At 32.1% G+C, this 20,599-nt stretch overlaps 1 protein-coding gene across 1 annotated transcript in view; it reads left to right on the top strand.

Moving 5' to 3' along the window:
* Positions 1-2,862: 2,862 nt before the first annotated feature.
* MS3_00010764 (uncharacterized protein) overlaps positions 2,863-20,599 on the top strand; it is a gene marked incomplete at both ends in the record, with an annotated part of 31,414 nt that continues 13,677 nt past the window's right edge. Inside the window, 8 exons of the mRNA XM_051219161.1 lie at positions 2,863-3,016; positions 4,680-4,999; positions 13,329-13,477; positions 15,364-15,455; positions 15,861-15,976; positions 16,666-16,761; positions 16,814-16,894; positions 20,399-20,496. Of these exons, the coding sequence (XP_051067596.1) occupies positions 2,863-3,016; positions 4,680-4,999; positions 13,329-13,477; positions 15,364-15,455; positions 15,861-15,976; positions 16,666-16,761; positions 16,814-16,894; positions 20,399-20,496 (1,106 nt within the window). The remainder of the gene's footprint in view (positions 3,017-4,679; positions 5,000-13,328; positions 13,478-15,363; positions 15,456-15,860; positions 15,977-16,665; positions 16,762-16,813; positions 16,895-20,398; positions 20,497-20,599) is intronic.

The following is a 20,599-nucleotide window of genomic DNA, read 5'->3' as shown; positions in this document are numbered from 1 at the left end:
TGAATATCTGGGCTACCTGTTCCTCCGATCTAGATATTTCATCAAGTTATCTGTTTTATTGTTTGTTTTAACACATCATTATGTCTATTGTGCACACAATCTATTCAGGCGCTTTTATGAAAAGTTTACAACCTTTCGCTATACGGGATACAAAAAGGTACAATCAGCGACATCATGGTGGCTGGCAATATGCATTGAAACGAATGAACATTAATCAAATGTGGATTACCGAACTCCTAACATCTAACTGGTCATCATTCAAAATTTATCGTCACAATCGATCAAGGTATAAGAAAAGGAAACTTATTGAAGTACTTTACGCTGAGAATTCTATGTTGTACCAAAAATATAATGTTGAATAAAGCTTCTAATAATAAAAAAAATACAATAGAAGTTGAAATTGTGTTCTGCACTCAACAGGCAATGCAAAGTAATAAGGATCAATAAGGACTCAGAATTGACTCTAGGTTGTTCATGCTAGTTAACAAATCACTGATTTGGCATAGGGCCAAAATCGTGTAATTCCGTATTTCAATTGACGATCATATCACATGATAAATAACAAATTATATAAGTCATAATAATATTAATTCAAATATTCGGTCAACAATATATTTACTTACTTTGGTTAATTAGTCTATCATCTGTAATTATATTCTTATTCAATAATTTGTTTTTGAAAAAAATGGTCTACTAAATAATCCAGACACAAGGCTATTAGAAATTCTTTATTGTCAAGATAATGAATTTCTTTTAAAAATTAATTATAATATATAAATTTATTATATTAATTCTATTCTTAATCATATGACATAGAAAGAAAGAAAGAAAAAAGAAGAAAAAGAAGAAGAAGAAAGAAGAAAAGAAAAACAATTATTTGTTTCCAATCAAATGACCTTAATATTAAAGTTGATCTTGTCTGAGATTATTCTTCACAATTAAATTATAACTATTGATCCATTCAATTCATTAATTAATATAAATAAAAAAGGTTTACAACAAATAAATTATTATTATTAAATTGAAAAAATAAAATGTCATTTAAGAAATTAACAAAATTACAAAAATATCTTATATTTCTTTATGTATTCTGTACAGTATGTGGATTGATAGCATCAACAATATTATTATTACATTATATCAGAATCAATTCTAATTGTAAGTTGATTTATAAAATGGAACCATAATAATAATAATAATAAATCAATAAATTATGTCACTATTATTACATTTATACAATGATATTTTACATGATATAACATGTTCTTTGCTTAATTATATACCTAAATTTAAACTATATATAAGAACTTTTGTTTAAATTTGATCGAATAGTTTCACAGTATCTGGGTGCTGAGACATTAAAGAGGAAGAATGAATTTATAAAATCTCAGTGAAAGAATTCAAAGTAGATAGATAGATAGATGTTGATTGATTAATGTGTTTACAAACTCAGTATCGTTCTTTTCAATTCATTTGTAACTAAGACATAAATGAGAAATTTGATCAAAACAACTAATTAGATTAATTCATATCATTTTAAAACTTATTTTTGTTGTAAGGTTTTGTTAGAAATTATTATGAATAACCATATAATTCAATTGTGAGATTATTATACAACATTCTTTGATTTATGAATAAATAGTACATACACAGTGTTCGTGTTTTTGGATGTCAGGTAATGAAATAGTGTCATTATTATTGTACATAAGCTAGCCTAAATAGATTATAGATACAAAATTTGGTTTCCTATTTCAAGACCCTACAATATCTACAAATGGGCGGACGGAAAACTTTAAAGATAACTTTTCCTAATGTAAAACTTAAAATCTATATACAATTAAATTTAAGCAACCATGTAAAAGTGGATAACAAATAAACTTTCTAATGACATAAGTTTAAGTGAACGAAAAGAACGTAAATATAGTCGGTAAAATATGTATGTCGAAATTTCATGAGAGAATCAACAAATGGTGTTGTTAGTGACATACAATGTTATGTATGATGTCGTGAAATCGAGTGAAATATATGCATCACCTCATTGTACACATACTGATTAATAGTTTCTGTTTTGTTGGAATATTTTTACACTGATCTAGCCTCGTCACCACTCACAGACAGTTCTCCTACAGTGGATAAATCAAAGATGGATACAAGTAAGTTTATAAAATGAATTTCTCGGTGCCTTTGAATCATTATGCACATGTTGGTTGGCTGAATTGCATATGCTTTTATGACGGATTTGCGTTAAATTCCACATATACTTCTATAATTTTTTGCTGTGATTTTACTTTTTGTGACCAAAATATCATCATAATTTTGTTACATTTATGCTTTTTTTTCACAAATTTTACACTATTTATTATATTTCACTTGTTGAAATCATGAGTCAATTGAAGCTAGACCACCATGGAAAACCCCCAAGCACTGGACGGCCGTTTCGTCCCAGCATGGGACTCCTCAGCAGTGCGCATCCACGATCCCGCACATCGAGAGATTCGAACCCAGGACCTATCAGTCTCGCTCCAGGCGCTTAACCAACTAGACCACTGGGCCAGCATCCAACGGTGTTAATGTCTAACTTCAATCAATCCATGGTGGTCTAGCTTCAATTGACTTATGATTTCAACAAGTGAAATTTCTAAAAATCTCCACATAACCCATTCGGATAATATTTATTATATGTATTTTATTTATTACGAATGTTTCTCTTTGCATTGGTCAGGTTTCAATAAGTATGGTAATTTATTATCATTCTTAAAAACATGAACGTTTAATTAGCTCACTTTGTGAAAGTTATTTGACTATAACTTAAATATAACTAAGTGTTTACTTTCTTTCTATTTTATTTCATATGAAGACAATATGTTTATCAATAATAATTGCACAGGTATTATCACAGATAATGAAGTTAACACCAACTGTGATAATTTTGAAGAATCTGTTTGCCACAAACAAATATCAAATGACTTCCCTAAAGATCATTTATTACAATCAGATAATTTTATCATAGATATTTGTGAGTTTAATGAATAACTTTTCATTAATTACTTCACATTTAAGCATGATTTTGGTCAAGGTTTTTAATGTCTATAAACTTTTAACTTATTTTGATTGTATACAAAATTATTGACTGAAATCATAAGAAAAATAATCAATTTTTTAACACGTACCTAATTATCAGTTTTACAGCGTAAAATAGTGGTTTATTCAGTGCCGATTACATTCATCCTAATTAAGAAAGGCAACTGCCTCATAACTTCCGAAGAATCTCGTCTTTCGCTAGGATCCTTCATAGTTCTTATGAATGAAGATCCTTCAAATCTTAAGATAGAGTCTCAATGGTCCAAATTATTTTTTCTGACTAGCATTTTTTTAGCAATGTTGTTTACGATGAGCTAGTGTTGCTAACCCTATGACCAACCCTTCTCCTTTTACCCGGTCTTTGGACCAGCAGTAATACTGAAAGAGCTACAAGCGGAGCTTGTTTTCATCTAGTAGATAATATATCTAACATTTTGATTCATTATTCAGTATTAAAACATTGAAAATCAAGTCTGACTAACTTGCTACTGTCTAGTTATTTAGTGAATCGATTGTATACCTAACAGAACTGATCGTATAGAATGTGATTAAGGTGTGTTTAGTATAAATATGAGCTATCCGTAAACATTAGCTGAACTACTCATTTAACCGATTTTTATTTATGTCATGCACATTTTCGAAGTCTTTATTGCTTCCTATGACTGAGCATTAATGTTAAGCAATAATATTCAGAGTAAAGCATTTCCTAAGAGTTATATATTTGTGTTGTATCAAGTCAATCTTTTCAGACTTCCACGGAAAAATTATATCCAAACTTGAATACAGATCATTTCAATAATCTACTATATGTCTTTTAAGACTTGTATTCAATTCAGTAAATAGTCTCAAAACCATCATTATTTTCTTACTAAATGATCTTCATCAAGCACAAACTACTTTACATGGATAATGTGGTGCAAACCTACTCAAGTACATCATAATTTTAATGTAAAAATTCTAACTAACAGTTATTTTACATAGACTTTATCCATGTATGTCGAAGTAGAGCATTATATTTGTATTTTAATATACGAAGTAGGCGAGACTATGATTTATGGACAAACCAAGCACATATATGGTAAAAGGTTTTGGAATTTGACACGAATTTCATTCACTCGTTTTGTTAGATATCATCTTGGCATTATAACTGATGTCATTTTGTGATGGAAACATTAAATCTTATTCTCAACCATAATGTTCAACTGTAAATTCTAATCCTCATTCCTCACACTAATCTATGATCCTCATTTAACCGTAGTAAGTAAGTGGTCATCCCAAGGTCATTTTAGCGTTGCTCAAACGACGTCCATATATTATAGTCTCACCACAAAATAAAATCACACTAGTAGTTAAATCAAAATTTTCTAAGTTTATCAAACAATCTAATTATCGTCAAACGTTTGTGTAATTCTGTCAGGCAACATCACGAATTACTCGAAGTTAGACACTAACACCGATGGATGCCGGCTCAGTGACCAGAAGATCAGGCATTCGTGATTTCAATCAGATTTATTCTATTATAAACGTGTAATAAATAAACAATGATTTTGAAATTTTTCAAAATAGTGCACTAATTTATTAATTTATTTCGTTTTAAGTGAGGAATACAATGAATGTAAATGAATCACATCTTACGGCTGCTATTAATTACTATCGATCTTGTATCACAAACTCTAAGGAGGAAACATCGTCAAGAAAAGAGAAAATTGTTCAATTAATATCATCTCTTTTCAACGGATGGTCATCGCCACTGTATTCTGATAAGATCTCCTTCAATATTAGCAACAATATATCTGATAATAAATTGTTCAATCTTACCAATTTAATTTTACCACTGATATTTCAAAATGGAAAAGCAACTATATTTTCTCTAAATGTAGTTCAAAGTAGAAACAAAAGTATAAATCCATATATTTATGTGAGTTATTGAATAAAACAACTTTTGTTTATTTACACATAATTCTAAATTATAAACGTTTAGTTTTCATCATTTCCATCTAGCTTACAAACCAGTGAATTGTCAGGACTCTAAACCTAGAATCATTTCATAGTACAATAAAGTGATGTTTATAATAATCTTTTTTATCAGACTTAAATCAAGTTCGAAATACCTTCATACAATTAATTTTAAATTAAACACTGTTATTAGTTAGGCACTATATCAGTACGACATTATTCTCTCGTTAACGTATACTCTAACATGTTCACAAAATTCGCATAAATATTAGGGTAATTGAATGTATGTATGATTCTTTGAACGTATTCAGTTCATAGTTACATCAGTAGTAAGTGAAAGCCTCATATTACGTAATACGCCATACATTTTATGTATTGGGGCATTTTTGAGCTTAAATTCATAAATAATTTTGTCAATTATGAATAACAGATTCAGTTATAGTTTATTTACTATCTGTATCACTTCATTCCATTTAGGTCGTCAATCTAAGCTAAAAAAAAGTGTGCACACTCCAAATGTGAAAACGAACTTCACTGTTTCCTGTACCAATAATTTTGTCCTAGAACTATTTATTTTCTATAATCCATTTAACCAAAGCATGAAATCCATGTACTGATAGTCAAAAACTAAGTGTTCCTATCTGGAAAAATAACATTTAGCATCCTACAAATCAACCTTCTTAATTCAACAAAATACTTCGTAAACAATAATCAAAACTCTCAATAGACAGCCAATGTTAACGTAAACGCTTTCCGAAAGAATGAATACCGATTAGTAACTCTAACATACAACTGTACAATATTTCATTTGAATTCTATTAAACAATACAAATAACTTTATCTTCATTTCAGATTTCTTCAGGTCCACTTAATGTATTTATCAGTAGTGTTCCAAACACAGTAAGATAAAGGAATAAGAATCTATTTAATTATATTTTAATTGATAATAGAATTTCATTGACAGTTTATTTCTGATTTATTGTAATCTGTAATACGAAACATCATGTTAAGTTAATTTTATTGATCGAATGTATCAATAAAGTTGTGAATAATGGTGGATACAGAGTTTAAAACAGTTTAGACTTACTTTTTTTATCTCAATCATATCGAACAGTATTCTCGGCGAGATTATAATTTATGGACAACGTTTGAGCAACGCTAAAATGACCTTGGAATGACCACTTACTTACTACGGTTAAATGAGGATCATAGATTAGTGTGAGGAATGAGGATTAGAATTTACAGTTGAACATTATGGTTGAGAATAAGATTTAATGTTTCCATCACAAAATGACATCAGTTATAATGCCAAGATGATATCTAACAAAACGAGTGAATGAAATTCGTGTCAAATTCCAAAACCTTTTACCATATATGTGCTTGGTTTGTCCATAAATCATAGTCTCGCCGTATTCTCAAGCACAATAGAACTAAGAAATACCACGTCAGCTTACAAATATCACTGATTTCCTACTTGTTTTCTTGTATCTTAATCTAAACAATGTGAAATTTTTGACAAAATATAAGTAAACGCAAATGTCATAATAACAAAATGACGAATTCAGAAGAAAATTCGTCTGCGTAGATAATGTGATGATAGATTACTTTTTATTAATTGTTGCAAATTAACCAAAACATTATAAGCAGTTAGTATCATTGTCAATTTGGTAGATCTTTGCCACCATCAACTCGGATACAGTACGTAATCAACCACTCATAGCACACTTCATCTTGTGTGTATTACAAACGACTTAAATGAAAGAACATACACACTTGACTGTCGATTAGAAATTCTTTGGAATTCTCAATCATCACATTAACATTAAAATCTTCTATACAGGAATCCTACAAGGCTCATTAAGTCAGTTAAAATCATTTATTACATTGATTAATCGTGGTTCATTTACTTCCACACTGTTCCAGTGAATAAAGTACATGTTTATTGACTAAAAGAGTCTACACTGACAACGTTAATTAGGGTAAAACTTCTAAAAAAAACTGCATGTAATTGAAAATTCATTTATTTACATCAATAACCTGTAATATATTTCATGTGTAATACCTTAATCACTAATAATAACACATGTTTTGGGACAACAATGTATTTCAGTAACCATCTATATATACACATATATAGATTGTTGAAGATTAGAAAACGTGTCATATTATATTCTATAAAAGTGCATCGTTTAAATACATATTAAAGTAAATAAAAAAGTAGTCTATCTTCCCTCAAGGTTGAAAAATTGCATAAAGGTGTGATCGATATTCTATCCCAAGAATTGCGTAACCATGAGCCCACATGTGAGAATCGAACCCAGGACCTTCGCGAACAGTCATCATGTGCTCCCTAGTGACTAACTTCAAGATGGATTTCCTGAAGTCCCAGTAAGAAGCCGTGACCAATGGAGTCCAATTCATGTAGGGTAGAGACAGACATCCACCTCAGACAATGGATGAAGGGTTAAGCAAGATCATGAATAGATTGAAGTTAGACATTAATACTGTTGGATGCCGGTCGGCTCAGTGGTCTAGAGGTTAAGCGTTCACGTGTGAAACTGAAGGTCTTGAGTCCGGATTCTGTTAGTGCAGGATCGTGGATGCATACTGTTGAGGAGTCCCATATTAAAACGAAATGGCAGTCCAGTACTTTCGGGTTTTCAACGGTGTTCTAGCGCAAATCGACTCATGAATTCGAATTAAAAAATTACTGCAATCTCCACAAACTCCCATTTTGATAACAATTCTATCCCAAGGTTAGAAATGTTAGTTTCAAATAAACTGAGTATCGGATAAGAAGTCAATAATAAAAATTTTTTTCTTATATCCCAATGAATAATATTTTGTTTATCACTATCATACTTATCCTCATTTCTGATTCATATGTACTTATGATATGATAAAATCGGGAACTTGTGTACTTAACCTTTTCCATAACTAATAACTAGTTGGTTAACAATGAAGAAGGAACAGAAGAACAGATTTTCAAGTTACTGGAGAATTTTGAATTGGTGGAAAATAAGGAAGAATTGGCAAAAGGTGTTTTCAATTTGTATTCAGACATTAAAAATGTAAGTAAAATTATCACAACCACTTTGCAATTATTCAAAACTTTATTGTGATACACATTTTAACATATCCCAATACTTTGGTTATTAAGATACTTAAATTCCAGGTATTGAGAAACGCTTATCGAAAACTGTACCATCTAATGAAATTTCAACTGTCGAATAGTTTAAGCAATTGTTACTGAGATGCATTTCTTACTTACCTACTTGTTTACTTACTTACTTACACCTGTTACTCCTCATGAAGGAGAATAGGCCACCAACCAGCATTGTACATCCAACTCTGTCCCGGTTAATCCTCCCCAGTTGCTTCCACTTGCTATTCATTCTCTTGATTTCTGCCTCCAATTCTCGACGCAGTGTGTTCTTTGGTCTTCCTCTTTACTATTTCCCTTCAGGATTCCGAGTGAGCGCTTGCTGCCTAATGTAGTTTGCTGGTTTTCGCAATCCATGCGTTATCCACCTCTAGTGTCTTTTTCCAATCTCCTCTTCAAATGGAAGCTGATTTGTTCTCTCATAGTAGGCTGTTGATGATGATATCCGACTAACAGACATTGAATATCTCGAGTAGGTAATTGTTTATAAATACTTCTACCATTTTGATAATGGTTGTAGTAGTTATTCCAGTTTCAACTGTCTTGACAATCGTACTGAAGATTCTGACTTTGGAGTTGGCTGACAGTTGGTTTGATTTCCATATGTTATTCAGTTGTGAGAATGCCGCCTTTGCTTTGCCGATCCGCACCTTTACATATACATCATCTTCCTCCATGTTTGTCGGTGATCCTGCCCATATAAGTTAATGCCTATTGATCTCGAAATTGGGCCTCTACTGGATCTTCCATCTGGTTCAGCAACACTTTGTTGAAAACTTTTCCTGGCACTGACAGCAGTGTAATGTCTCAGTAGTCCCAACACTTGTTCAGATCTCCTTTTATTCATATCATGCTGTGTCCTTCTCTCCAATCTTCATGAATAGACAATGAAACATCTCTGCAATTACCTCTCTGTCTGACTTCAGTGCTTCAGCTGCTATGCTATCAGATTCCACTGCTTTCCCACTCTTGACTTGGTTTATGACCATTCTGATCTCTTTGGTCGTTAGTGGAGTGAAATCTATAGGAATGCCCGTGAGTATTGCATCGATGTCTTATGGGTTCGATGATGTTTGCCTATTCAACAGTCCTTCTAAGTGCTCAACCTACCTGTTCCTCTGTTTTTGAATCTCAATGACTGGCTTGCCTACTTTGTTCTTGACTGGTCGCTCTGGTTTGCAATATTTCCTTCTCTTGAAACTTCATTCGCTGTTATTTCCAGATCTTTTACATATTGCGGCATGTCCGATCTAATGCTCTTCATCGAACTCCCGTTTGATTCTGTATATTTTGTTTGTGCCTTGACTTACTCTGTTCTTGTTCAGCTATTGACCTTCCTGTCTTGAACCCTGTTCAAAGTTTTGGTAGAGATCCATTCCTTATGACGACGTTTTTTACGGTTATTGACAAGTTGAAGTTAGTGCTCCTTTGATCCCTTTCCAGTTGTTCTCCATAGTAATTTCCTCTTCTTTGAGTAGATCTTGTAGGGCTTGGAACCTGTCACTGAGAGCTATCTTGAATTCATTGAGTTCATCAGGGTCTCGAAGAAAGGCTGTATTGAACCTTTTTAATGCTATTCCCATAGCTGTCCAGTGCTTTTTAGTTCCAATTTCATCTTGGCCACTACCAGGTGGTGATATGAAGCTAAGTTAGCTCCTCTTCTGGTTCTCATGTCTTTTATTGTCCTACTGAGTTTTTCAGTGATTCGAATATGATCAATCTGTTTCTTCGTCAACTGATGCGGCGATACCCATGTAGCTTTGTGTATGTGTCTGTGGGGGAATATAATTCCATCTGTAAGCATCTTGTATTCACATAAATTTGCGAATCTATCACTATTTTCGTTTGTTTCTCCCAGTCTATGTCGTTCCATGATATTTTCATACCCCGTGTTGTTTATTCCGACTTTGGCGTTTGGGTCATTTATCAGAATGGTCAAGTCGTTTCCTAGGCACTTCTCTACGATCAACTTCAGCCTCTCATAGAACTGATCTTTATCGCCGTCGTTGCTATCATTGATGGGTGCATAACATCGGATAACATTCACTGTAATTCCCTCTTTCTTTGTTTCGAAGAATGCTTTGATGATTATAGATCCATGAGATTCTTATCCTATAAGTGCTTTCGTGCCTCTTTGGAAAGAACCAGAGCAACTCTCTCTGTGTGCGGAGCATTTCCTTCTTTGTGACCAGAGTACGGTAGCATCTCTCCTGAATCTATCTGTTTCTGTCCAGCTTGGGTTCAGTAGATTTACTTATTGCAAGTTAAGTTTGAAGCGTATTAGTTAATTTTAAAATATATAAACACTTTCGGAGTAAAAACTTATGTAATTATACTTATTTTTTAACGTATAGATATCGAGTTGACTGATTGAATTATCTTTCAAGATTTTTACTTAAAAACCAAACCTGTTTTCTGAAATTAAGTTGATATTTATAAGCAAACTTGGTCTTTTGAACGTTACAATAGTAGCATTATTTACTTTAAAAGGTAATGTCTGAATGATAACAGTGACAAAATAATAATAATGGAGATGTAACGATTTATCTCCTTTTCCTGACAGACGCTGACCTACTGAATATGATTTCACCAATAAAATTAAACATATTACGCCATATTATTAAAGGTTTCACAATTTCATGATTACTAATGACAATATACCGTAGTTTGGCTACAAAACTTAAAAATCTATCATCAAACTGATGAGTATCACTGAATAATTGAAGTTGAATTAAAATAGCTTAATATAAACGATCATCGAATTAAACTGATTATACATAATTTACATGTTAAACAGAATGCATTAAGCCGTAATACCTGGTTAGTCAAATGTATACACTTTCTTGCTGATGATAGAACATGTTGTTTGTCGTCTGAAAAAATAACTGAAAATAAACTGATATCGTTTTATCCCTAATGATGTCTAAATTTAGATATATCTGTGTAAATAATCAGTAGTTGTAATATGACAAAATATTAGGTTGCTAGCATATTCACTATATGACATGACAGGATGAAAAGGCAAATATATTTTTAACCCACTATGTTTAGTATGATGTGGAGCATGCGATCCTGTTATCTCATAAATGTGACTTCTTTCTAAATAGTAATCAAAATTGCTGTTCAATCATTGTATAAATCAGTTGGCTTTTGACTATGATTGTCATGTTTTTGGGGTGAATAGATCTTCACTCTCACCAGTCTTCCATGTTTTTACTTCGCGTCGTGGGTATTGTAGTGTTTACTCGCTTTTACCTACAAGTAATAGGCAATGCGAATATTAAACTAATTCTCACTAAAATCATAAAAAGCAAATTAATAAATTAGATACAGAAGATTTAATCGACTATAGATTACCGATTGGGGGGACCGGTTTAGACTAAGTACAAATCAATATTTATTCCAATTTAGTTTCAAAATTCTCAGCTATACTCCTTCACTATCGTGAATTTGCCTTTATTATTATACATCAAATAATTTACTGTGGTTATCACGTGATATTGTCTTTGTTGCAGGCGATCCCATTGCAGAATGTCGATAAAGAAGTCCCATTTGAAAATCTGAGCCAAATCTGTTCCGTTGTAGGTTGATAATTAAATCGCTTTTAAAGTAGTATATTCATGCAAAGAACTTTTCTGATGTAAGCCTGGTTATCCAATTATGTGGGCACTTACTGTAGAAATATTACTGATACATTATTCATTAGATAGTTGATCTTCTTATATTCCCTATCTTATATACCTACTACTGTAGTGCGTGCTACTTTTATTGATATAAGTAGTATATGACGCGAGTCAGTAATGTAATATCTGGTAGCAGAAGATGGGGGAAGATTAAGAAAGGAAGAGCGGGAATAGAAAGAAATCAGTATGGAAATGCAAGAACAATGGGGTTTGAGACAATTATTGAACATTTTGTAAATTAAGTATTATAGTATGGATTTTCTATTTTACCAAGTGACTCTGTAATTTTGTGCTTAATACATTCGATCGTCCCCACCCGTGTTCTGTTCAATACACTACTACTCATGTCTGTTATCCTTCGTGGAGGAGTATAGGCCGCCCACTAGCATTCTCCGTTTTATAAAACTAAGGAGGAGATTCATCCGTTCACTAACTTACTGTTAAAGTTAATTCAAATCAGTTTTACTATGACCTTTACTGTTACCGAGCTACAATCATTATTATTACCTTTCATATCTTATCATTATTTCAATTTTTCCTAGTATAACAATTTTACATAATTCTTATCGGTTATCATAACATATGAAATTGTATGTATAGTGTGATGTAATACATTTAGTTATAAGTTATGGAACATGAGATCTCTGTTACAGAAGTTTACACTCGAATAATAAAGAATAATTTCATTATTATTGAATTCTAACTGGATGTTTCCTACCATAACAAGAAAGTTCTGTAAAGCTTTATCCAAATATTCCGTAATCAAATCATGTTTTATTAAGAATAAACTACTTATAACAGTGCCAAATATAGGTGATCGAAATATCTCTACTTTTAAAAGACATAAAACCTTCATCATAGACATTATTCAGATCTGAAACAGTTTGAGAGTTAAGTTGATCCAAAAGAAATATTCAAACCATATACTTCATACTTAAAAAAGGTCAGAATAAATGTATACTCAATATCCACAAAAAATACTTTATGACTAAGAAAGGCAAACGCAATTTATTGTTCTCATCACGTTTTTCTGTTACAGTTAGAAATCATGAAACTAACACTTGAACTTTTTCAGTCATATATTTCTCAATACTACACCATTACAAGTTAAATAAGAAGCACAATAATAATTGTTTATCAATCACAACTATCAAGCTAATGAATGATTAGTTTATTGTAAAAAAAATAACTCGCCAGTTTGACTGAAGTCAACACCTTTCAAAATTACTATGAATAAAAATCATAAGGCTCAAACTCCAAACAGAATGATCTTTTAGTGAAAATGCTGTCAACAAGAATAGTACAGTATTATTTAAGTTTATTATGGATAATTACTGGTCAGAATTAGCTGAGTGACACTGATCATGTGTTGAAAATCCATTTTGTAACATAACCCATTTGTTGTCTTTGTAAATATATTTCAAATTATTATTTATTTTGATCAGATCGATTGGAATTTTTTATTTGAAAGTGTATTCCATGAAATCAAGTATGAATCATACAAGAATATGAAAATTATCGTCTATCATCCAGACTTCTTGAAGAATGTTTGTGATATACACATGTCGGCTATGAATACAACGAGCAGTAAAAGGTATTTTTTTCTCAAAACTGAATGTTATGCTTCCAGTAACGAGTTGCTGCTATAAAAACTTGTCAAATCGCGACTTTATTTTGAGTAATGAACATGATATTCAAAAGCATTTGTCATGAATGTATAACAATTAAGTTCTACACATGTATTTCTATTTGGTCTAACAACGACAGTGTGGTGGTTGTATATACTGAATTGTAGACTGATACTTTCGCAAGTATAAGATCGCGGTGCTGATTTGTCACAGAAGCACAACAAAATAATTGTACAATCCTTATCAATCGCGATCACTTTTTTAAATGGTATTCCTTATTAATGGAAACTATATTCAAGCAACACAGAACTTGACTAGTTAACTTTTTAAATTTAGATAAACTTACGAATCAGTCCATGTTGAAACTAGTGAATTTCTTCATTTTCTTAATCAGCCGGCAGCATATATATATAATGTGTATCTGTTATAGACTTTTGTGTACAAATGAGAAGAATCAAAGTTTATTAGAACGAATGTCATGATTAGCTAGACATGGTTTTCATTCCACTTCAATTATTATAAATTGGAAATATGTTTAACAGTTCACTTCATGAGTCGATTTAAGATAGACCACCATGGGAAACCTGGAAGAACTGGATGGCCGTTTCGTTCTGCATTAAAGGGACTCGAACCCAAGACCACTGGTGTCGCGCGCGAACGCTTAACCCCTAGACTACTGAGCCCGTCGGCATCCAACTGTGTTAATCTCTAACTTCAACCAACAGACGATATAGTACGATCGTTCATAATTTCCTTCAACGAGTAACTGCCTCACAACAGACACGCTGAACTTCACTGGTCACGGCTTCTCACTAAGACTCCAGGAAATATATATTGAAGAAGTCCCGTGCTAGGACAAAACGGCCGTCCAGTGTTCCAAAGTTTTCCATGGTGGTCTAGCTTACATCGACTTATGAATTCAAATATTAAATTAATACAATCTTCACAAACTCCCATCCTGAAAATATATTACTATCTAAATGAAAACTTTGCTCATTATTCAAAACATTCTTTAAACACTTGTCAGAATGAAAAGAATTGTGTCAAGAGAATGAGTAATTAGTAGACGGACTAGTTGAAATTTCCTTGATCAATAGTTGTATACAAATTAACAGAAATGGTAAAAAAAAGTTAAATAACTCATTTCTTAGCAAATCATGTCCCAGATACTCAGCAATGGCAGTGTTTAGTAAACAATTGTAAATAAGTCAAAATTAAACATTAAATTAATAAGAAAATATGCAAGACTAAAAGTTAGATTAATAATAGAATAAACAAATTCAAGTAATTGAATACAATTCATGGAGAACAAAACACATGAATAACAGTTATTCTGTCTATTCTACCCGATCCCCAAGTAATCAATATAAATATATACACTTTTCAATTTATTGTACGTTTACGAACTTGTACTGTAGTGAGTGAGAAAATAGGCAGGACAATCAAATATATTTTAATACGACATTACAGAATATCTTGGTAAAATCTGTAAACCATACAATAAATAATTCATGTGCAAAATGTCAACCAATTGTCTCAGAAATGATTGGTCCTTTTGTAAATGTCAATCAATCGCCTCAGACTTCACTGTTCCTTCATTTCTATATCAATCACTGTTTGTTTTCGTTCTTTTCTCTTCAATCTTCTTAACCTTCCACTTCCAGACATTTCACTTTCAATTGGCGATACATATTACTTATATCTGTCGACATCAGTAGCACATACTACAGTAATATTCTAAATTTAAAATAAAATTCTTTTGAATTATTGTCAGATCATACATAATCATGATTTTATTTAGATTATATAACAATCAAATATCTGTCTATTGTTTGATTATATTTTTTTCTAGAATTCTGCATACTATGATAGTGATAAATTTCTTATACAATATGAGAAGTACCTTAAATCAATATTTCAAAGAGTTTTATTTCTTTGATAACCGTAAGTAACATTGTCACCTACAGCAATATCATTGATTTTTGATTTTGTCCAAGTTGACTGGAATATCTTCAATGCAAGTTTTAAAACAAAAAAAATCCACGGCGAATATGAACATTAAAATATATTTGGTTAAATTGTAGATTTAAAAAAATAATAGAGAGAACTGATCAATAGACAAAACAAATATTACTAATTCATGCTAAAGGCACGGTTAATCAATCCTCACCAGGTTGACTAACGTACATAAATTTAAATAATACTGAGATAAGAATCATTGTGTAGGATTACCGCCAAAAAAGTTCCCTTCGTTTTTTTTTTCTTTTTGATTAAGGGCAGCATAATAATTATGTTACTCTCCAAATTTTTTTTCATTTATTTACATAACAAAATACTGATGGATATCAGTAAAATTATTAGAAAAAATGCCAACAAGTTGTATTGATGAGGTGAAAGAAAATTTCCCATGGACAATAGAACGACATCACGAATATTCTACTATAAGTGAAAGTAAAAAAAACGAGGCAAGTTTAAAACTCAGTAAAATATTATTCAATTTTATGGTCACAATAAAGCATTACGTTAAGTAGTACAATCTTAAAATCTTACATATAATCGAAATCAGCTTCTAACGAAAATTTGATTTGATTGATAAATATTATGAGACTAAGTTACTTTTGTTTCTACTACTGATTGCAAATTCAACTAACTCATTGATTCATACCACTATATAATGCTATGTTTGAAGAGATAATGAGATCACCTAAAACCGACGAAAGGAACGAAGGACCAACGACACAATGACAAGACAAGCTAAACCATTCAGATATATCCAAGCCCTGCTAACTAGAGCTAGAAGACCCGGTTCAGATGAAGGGAAGGTATATTCCACAGGTACCCAGAAGCACGAACAACAATAAGCACTCAACTCACGCGTATGTATATAGCATAAAAATGTCCTTGGGAAACGTCACAAAAAAGCATATTAAAAGAGGGAACGGACCAATGACATTTAGGGTCCCCTTAAGTGGGAAATACAATCTGAAGGTGGAAATAGGCACTTTTGACGCGAAAACGAGAAATTCAGATTTCCAAAATAAAATCACAAAAATATGACGTTTATCAAGTGATTGCTGGGGATATATATACATAAAATCTGAACAATTATCCATAATTTCCATCGTTGATGTAGTTATTTGTTTACAATGTATAGGTACTTGAAATATTTGATGAATTAAAGATCACTTTGATTCAATTATTATCATCGAGTTCATGGTTCAATGAAAACAAAAAAGGCACTATTGATCAGGTTTGTTCAATTACAATCGATTGCATAATTAATAATCTATTATATTGTTCAGGTTAAAAATATTAGTTTATCGATAATTTCATCGGAATCATTGAATGTGAAAGAGAGAGAGAGCGAAGATTTTATATTCAATGTAAGTTTTAAAACCAATGTATTCCCATTAATTATTATTATTATTCTCTAATTAAAGGTGAACAAGATTTGGTGTCTAAATGATTTACTGAAATTGTTTAAAGAGACTTTCTGTGTACATCCAATTATCTCATGATTTTATTTATGTTACTGAGATGCTAAGGAAGATTTGTAGCTCAGAGGGATATTTTTTGTGGAGTTTTGTTTTCTGAGCTGGATAGTTTAGTCGTGGAGCTTTCATTGTTCCTCTGAACAACCTCATCAGCACGAACTTCAGGTAGAAGTGAAGTGTTTGAATTTCTCCATATATGACCCATAGCTTGTCCTGTCAACCTCGATTTTGATTGCTTATTGTTGACTTTTAACCTGTCATTGTCTGCTTCTTTATTTTGATTTTATCTCCCATTGAGTTGATTCTCAGTCCTATATTTGTCTATGATCCTTCTGAATGAATGATAGACGGGATCGATTTCAATGTATTTGTTGATTGCTGATTGACCAGAGTCCCAATCTTCTAAAAATTCTCTGGTGCTTTTGGTATTCCCTCAATCCAAGATCTCAATATTTTTCCAGTCTGATGTGTGTCTACAGTTTTCTACATACATTGATATAAGCGAAAATATATCGTGGTGTTTCGCCGCTGATCGGTGTTCGTGCAGGCGAAGATGAAGAGAGCATCCACTTTTCTTGATATAGTGTTTCCTCAGTTGGAACAATTTATTTTGTAGATGACTTTCGTCTCTTCTTCTTCTGTTGTTTTGTCCTTTGGTTTGCATAGGATTGATTGAAGTGACTTCACTGGTTTGCGTGCTACAACTGTTCCAAACGGCTATAATAATGTCTTCGTAATTTTTTTATGTATGGTAGAAGGATTCGTTTGTTGGTTTCTGTACTTGATTTCGTTTCTGCTGATGCGTTCAGTTAATATTCTTTGATGCGATTGGTTCGGTAGTTGTTCATTTGAAAGATGGTCTTTAGATATTTTTCTTCATTTTTCCACTCTGCAAGTGTGTTGCAGTGTGTTCTCTCCCTCTTAAATAAAGTTTGTACGCAGTTTATTTGTGAGTTCTTGGAATGTTGCTGCTCTGATTAAGGATTCGATCTGTGTAGATCAGCTTCCGATATACTTGAGTCTCCAGTTTTACTGCGTTGGTCCTAGTGATCAGTACACCCAAGAATGGAAGTTTGTTTTTTGACTTCTGTTTCATAGTGAACTTTATGTAATCGAAGACGTTGTTGGTAAGATTGTTGGTGTTTTCCAGCTCGTCCTTTTTGACGATAACGAATGTGTCGTCCATATAACAAATCCCCATTTTCGGCTTGACCACTGGTAAGATCGAGGCTTCCAGTCTCTGCATCACAGCTTCTACAATAAGTCCTGACATGGGTGATCCCATTGATGTTCCTTTTATTTGTCATCAGGTTTTATTGTTAAGTTGAAAGTATGTTATTGAACATAAATCGATGAGTCCTAGCAAACCTTGATTGAAGATCCGTGTACTTTTTGAGGTTTGTTTAATCGCCGAGGAGTGAGGATAGAATTTTTTTCCTAAGCTTTATTCGATTGAGGTGGTTAATTCTGTTACGTTGAAGGATATCATCAATTCGTTGCAACTGATTTGAATCTCTTCAACCTCATTCAAGAATTGCATGGAAGATTAAATGGTAGATTAAATGAATCTACTAAATATTCTTGAAATTTCTCCTGAAAAATTAGATGTTATGGTTCCGCGGATTATTACAATCGGGCGTAGCGATATATTTGTTTTGTGTATCACTGACCCATTTCAGACTCCTTCGATCTCATCAACCCAATAGCAAACGTCAGTGCATCAAGGAAGAAAATGATATCGTCAGATGTCACTTCTCTATTCACAAATGTTCAGCTCACAGAAACGATTTTCTTCTTATACGATAATATTTTTCATTTTTAATTAAGCTGGTTTGTTTGCAGTAACTCAACTAACAGTAAATCTTAATGGTTGAATTTATGAGTCTATCCAATCTAGACCACCATTGGAAACCTGAAAGCATTAAACGGTCGTTTCGTTCTAGTATTGGACTCCTCAACAGAGCGCATCCATGATCACGTATGCGGTAATCGAACCCAAGACAATTGGTCTGGCGCGCGCGAACGCTTAAACTCTAGTAAATTATTATTAATTTAGTGAAATTCAGCATATAGTTCAGTGACGTTTCCAATCCCATATGAAAACGACAACTTAACTAGTGGATAGCGATTCAGTAGTTAGCTTTAACGACGTTTGATTTAATGAAATAAACCGATCAAACTAGATGCTTGAAAAATATTATTCTTTGTTGTCTATACAAAATTAATGTACTTCAAATACTAATAAGAGTTATCGGTAAATAAATGAAATTAGAGTTTGAAGAAAAAAATAGTAAAGAGAAGAATATCATATTCTTTGCAAATCGATTGACAGACGATTTATGGTGAAAACGTTAAAGGATATGTTCTAAACAATTATCAAAACCTTAACTTGTATAAATCCCTTAATGAAAAATATTGTCCTAAATTTAAGGTAGATCCTTGAAATGAAAATTGTTTCACAAGTGAAACTTTTAGCCTTCTTATAGATCAATCACTAGAGATTTAATGTTTTATATGGTTTACGTTACTCCATTTGTGTCGCTTTCATACTACTTTATTAGTCAATTTCGTGAATTGCATTTGGATTTTAAGCATTTAATGGAAAATAAATGAAGGGTTTAGGAGAAATTTCATTTGATTTTACCACTGTTTAAGAGTGGAAACCTATTTCTCTGCGTAAGTAATAATTCAATCGAATTATTTCAATGTATCCTACCTGTTCTGAACAGTTGTCAGAACCTTAGGCAGATCAAGTTATACAGTAATAAAACAAACTAACTTAAATTCAACTACTCTATGTAGTACACTTACGATCACTAATCTTTACGCAGAACGATCTCTAAATGACTGACAAGATCATGATTTGCACCATTTTGTGTCATTCCTCCACACTATCTCGTTAGTTGATCCTGACAATATAACGTCAGCTTGAATTTTTACTGCATAAAATTTCGGAAATCTACCCTTATCATTGCTACTGGCATAAACTAGTCGAATAGATTTCATGTCTACTTCTAACTCCTAAAAATTATTGCCAAGCGCTTGACATACTTCGTTCATTAATCATCTCAGACATAATTTTAAGGTGATTGTTTATCCAGTGCAGGGCCACAGCGTGTTATAATAAACAAAACCCGTTTACACTTTAAGCAAGAATATCTTCTTGATATGCATTGTTTGTTATGAACTGTAGTTCAGATATCAGTACTTCGTAATTACGACTACTAAAAAGGCATTTCAGTAGTTGTCATCTGTCTGTTAATTGACTTCGGCATCTGTAGGAATGGAGTTCGTAGTTTCAAACAATTCGACGGAAAATTTTTTTATGTTTCCATTTGATTATTCAACTTGCAAACATATAAATGTTTTTAAAAATCCCTGTTTCTGTTCTAGAATAAAATTCTAGAAAATAATTACTTTATGAATGAATATTATTCTCGGAAGACTAAACTCCTCAAATCATTTGGCGCAACTTTGGGTAAATACGATAAGTACGTTGTACTTTTTAAATATTCATCTCTTATATTTCTGAGTACATAAATATAATCAAATATATCTTTATAGAACTAATTTTATTTAATATGTCGCGATTTG

This window comes from Schistosoma haematobium, chromosome 2 (genome assembly GCF_000699445.3).
Source record: "Schistosoma haematobium chromosome 2, whole genome shotgun sequence".
Classification (NCBI taxonomy): Eukaryota; Metazoa; Platyhelminthes; class Trematoda; order Strigeidida; family Schistosomatidae; genus Schistosoma; species Schistosoma haematobium.
The sequence above is the reverse complement of the archived record's forward strand: the minus strand, read 5'-3'. Positions and strand labels throughout refer to the sequence as shown.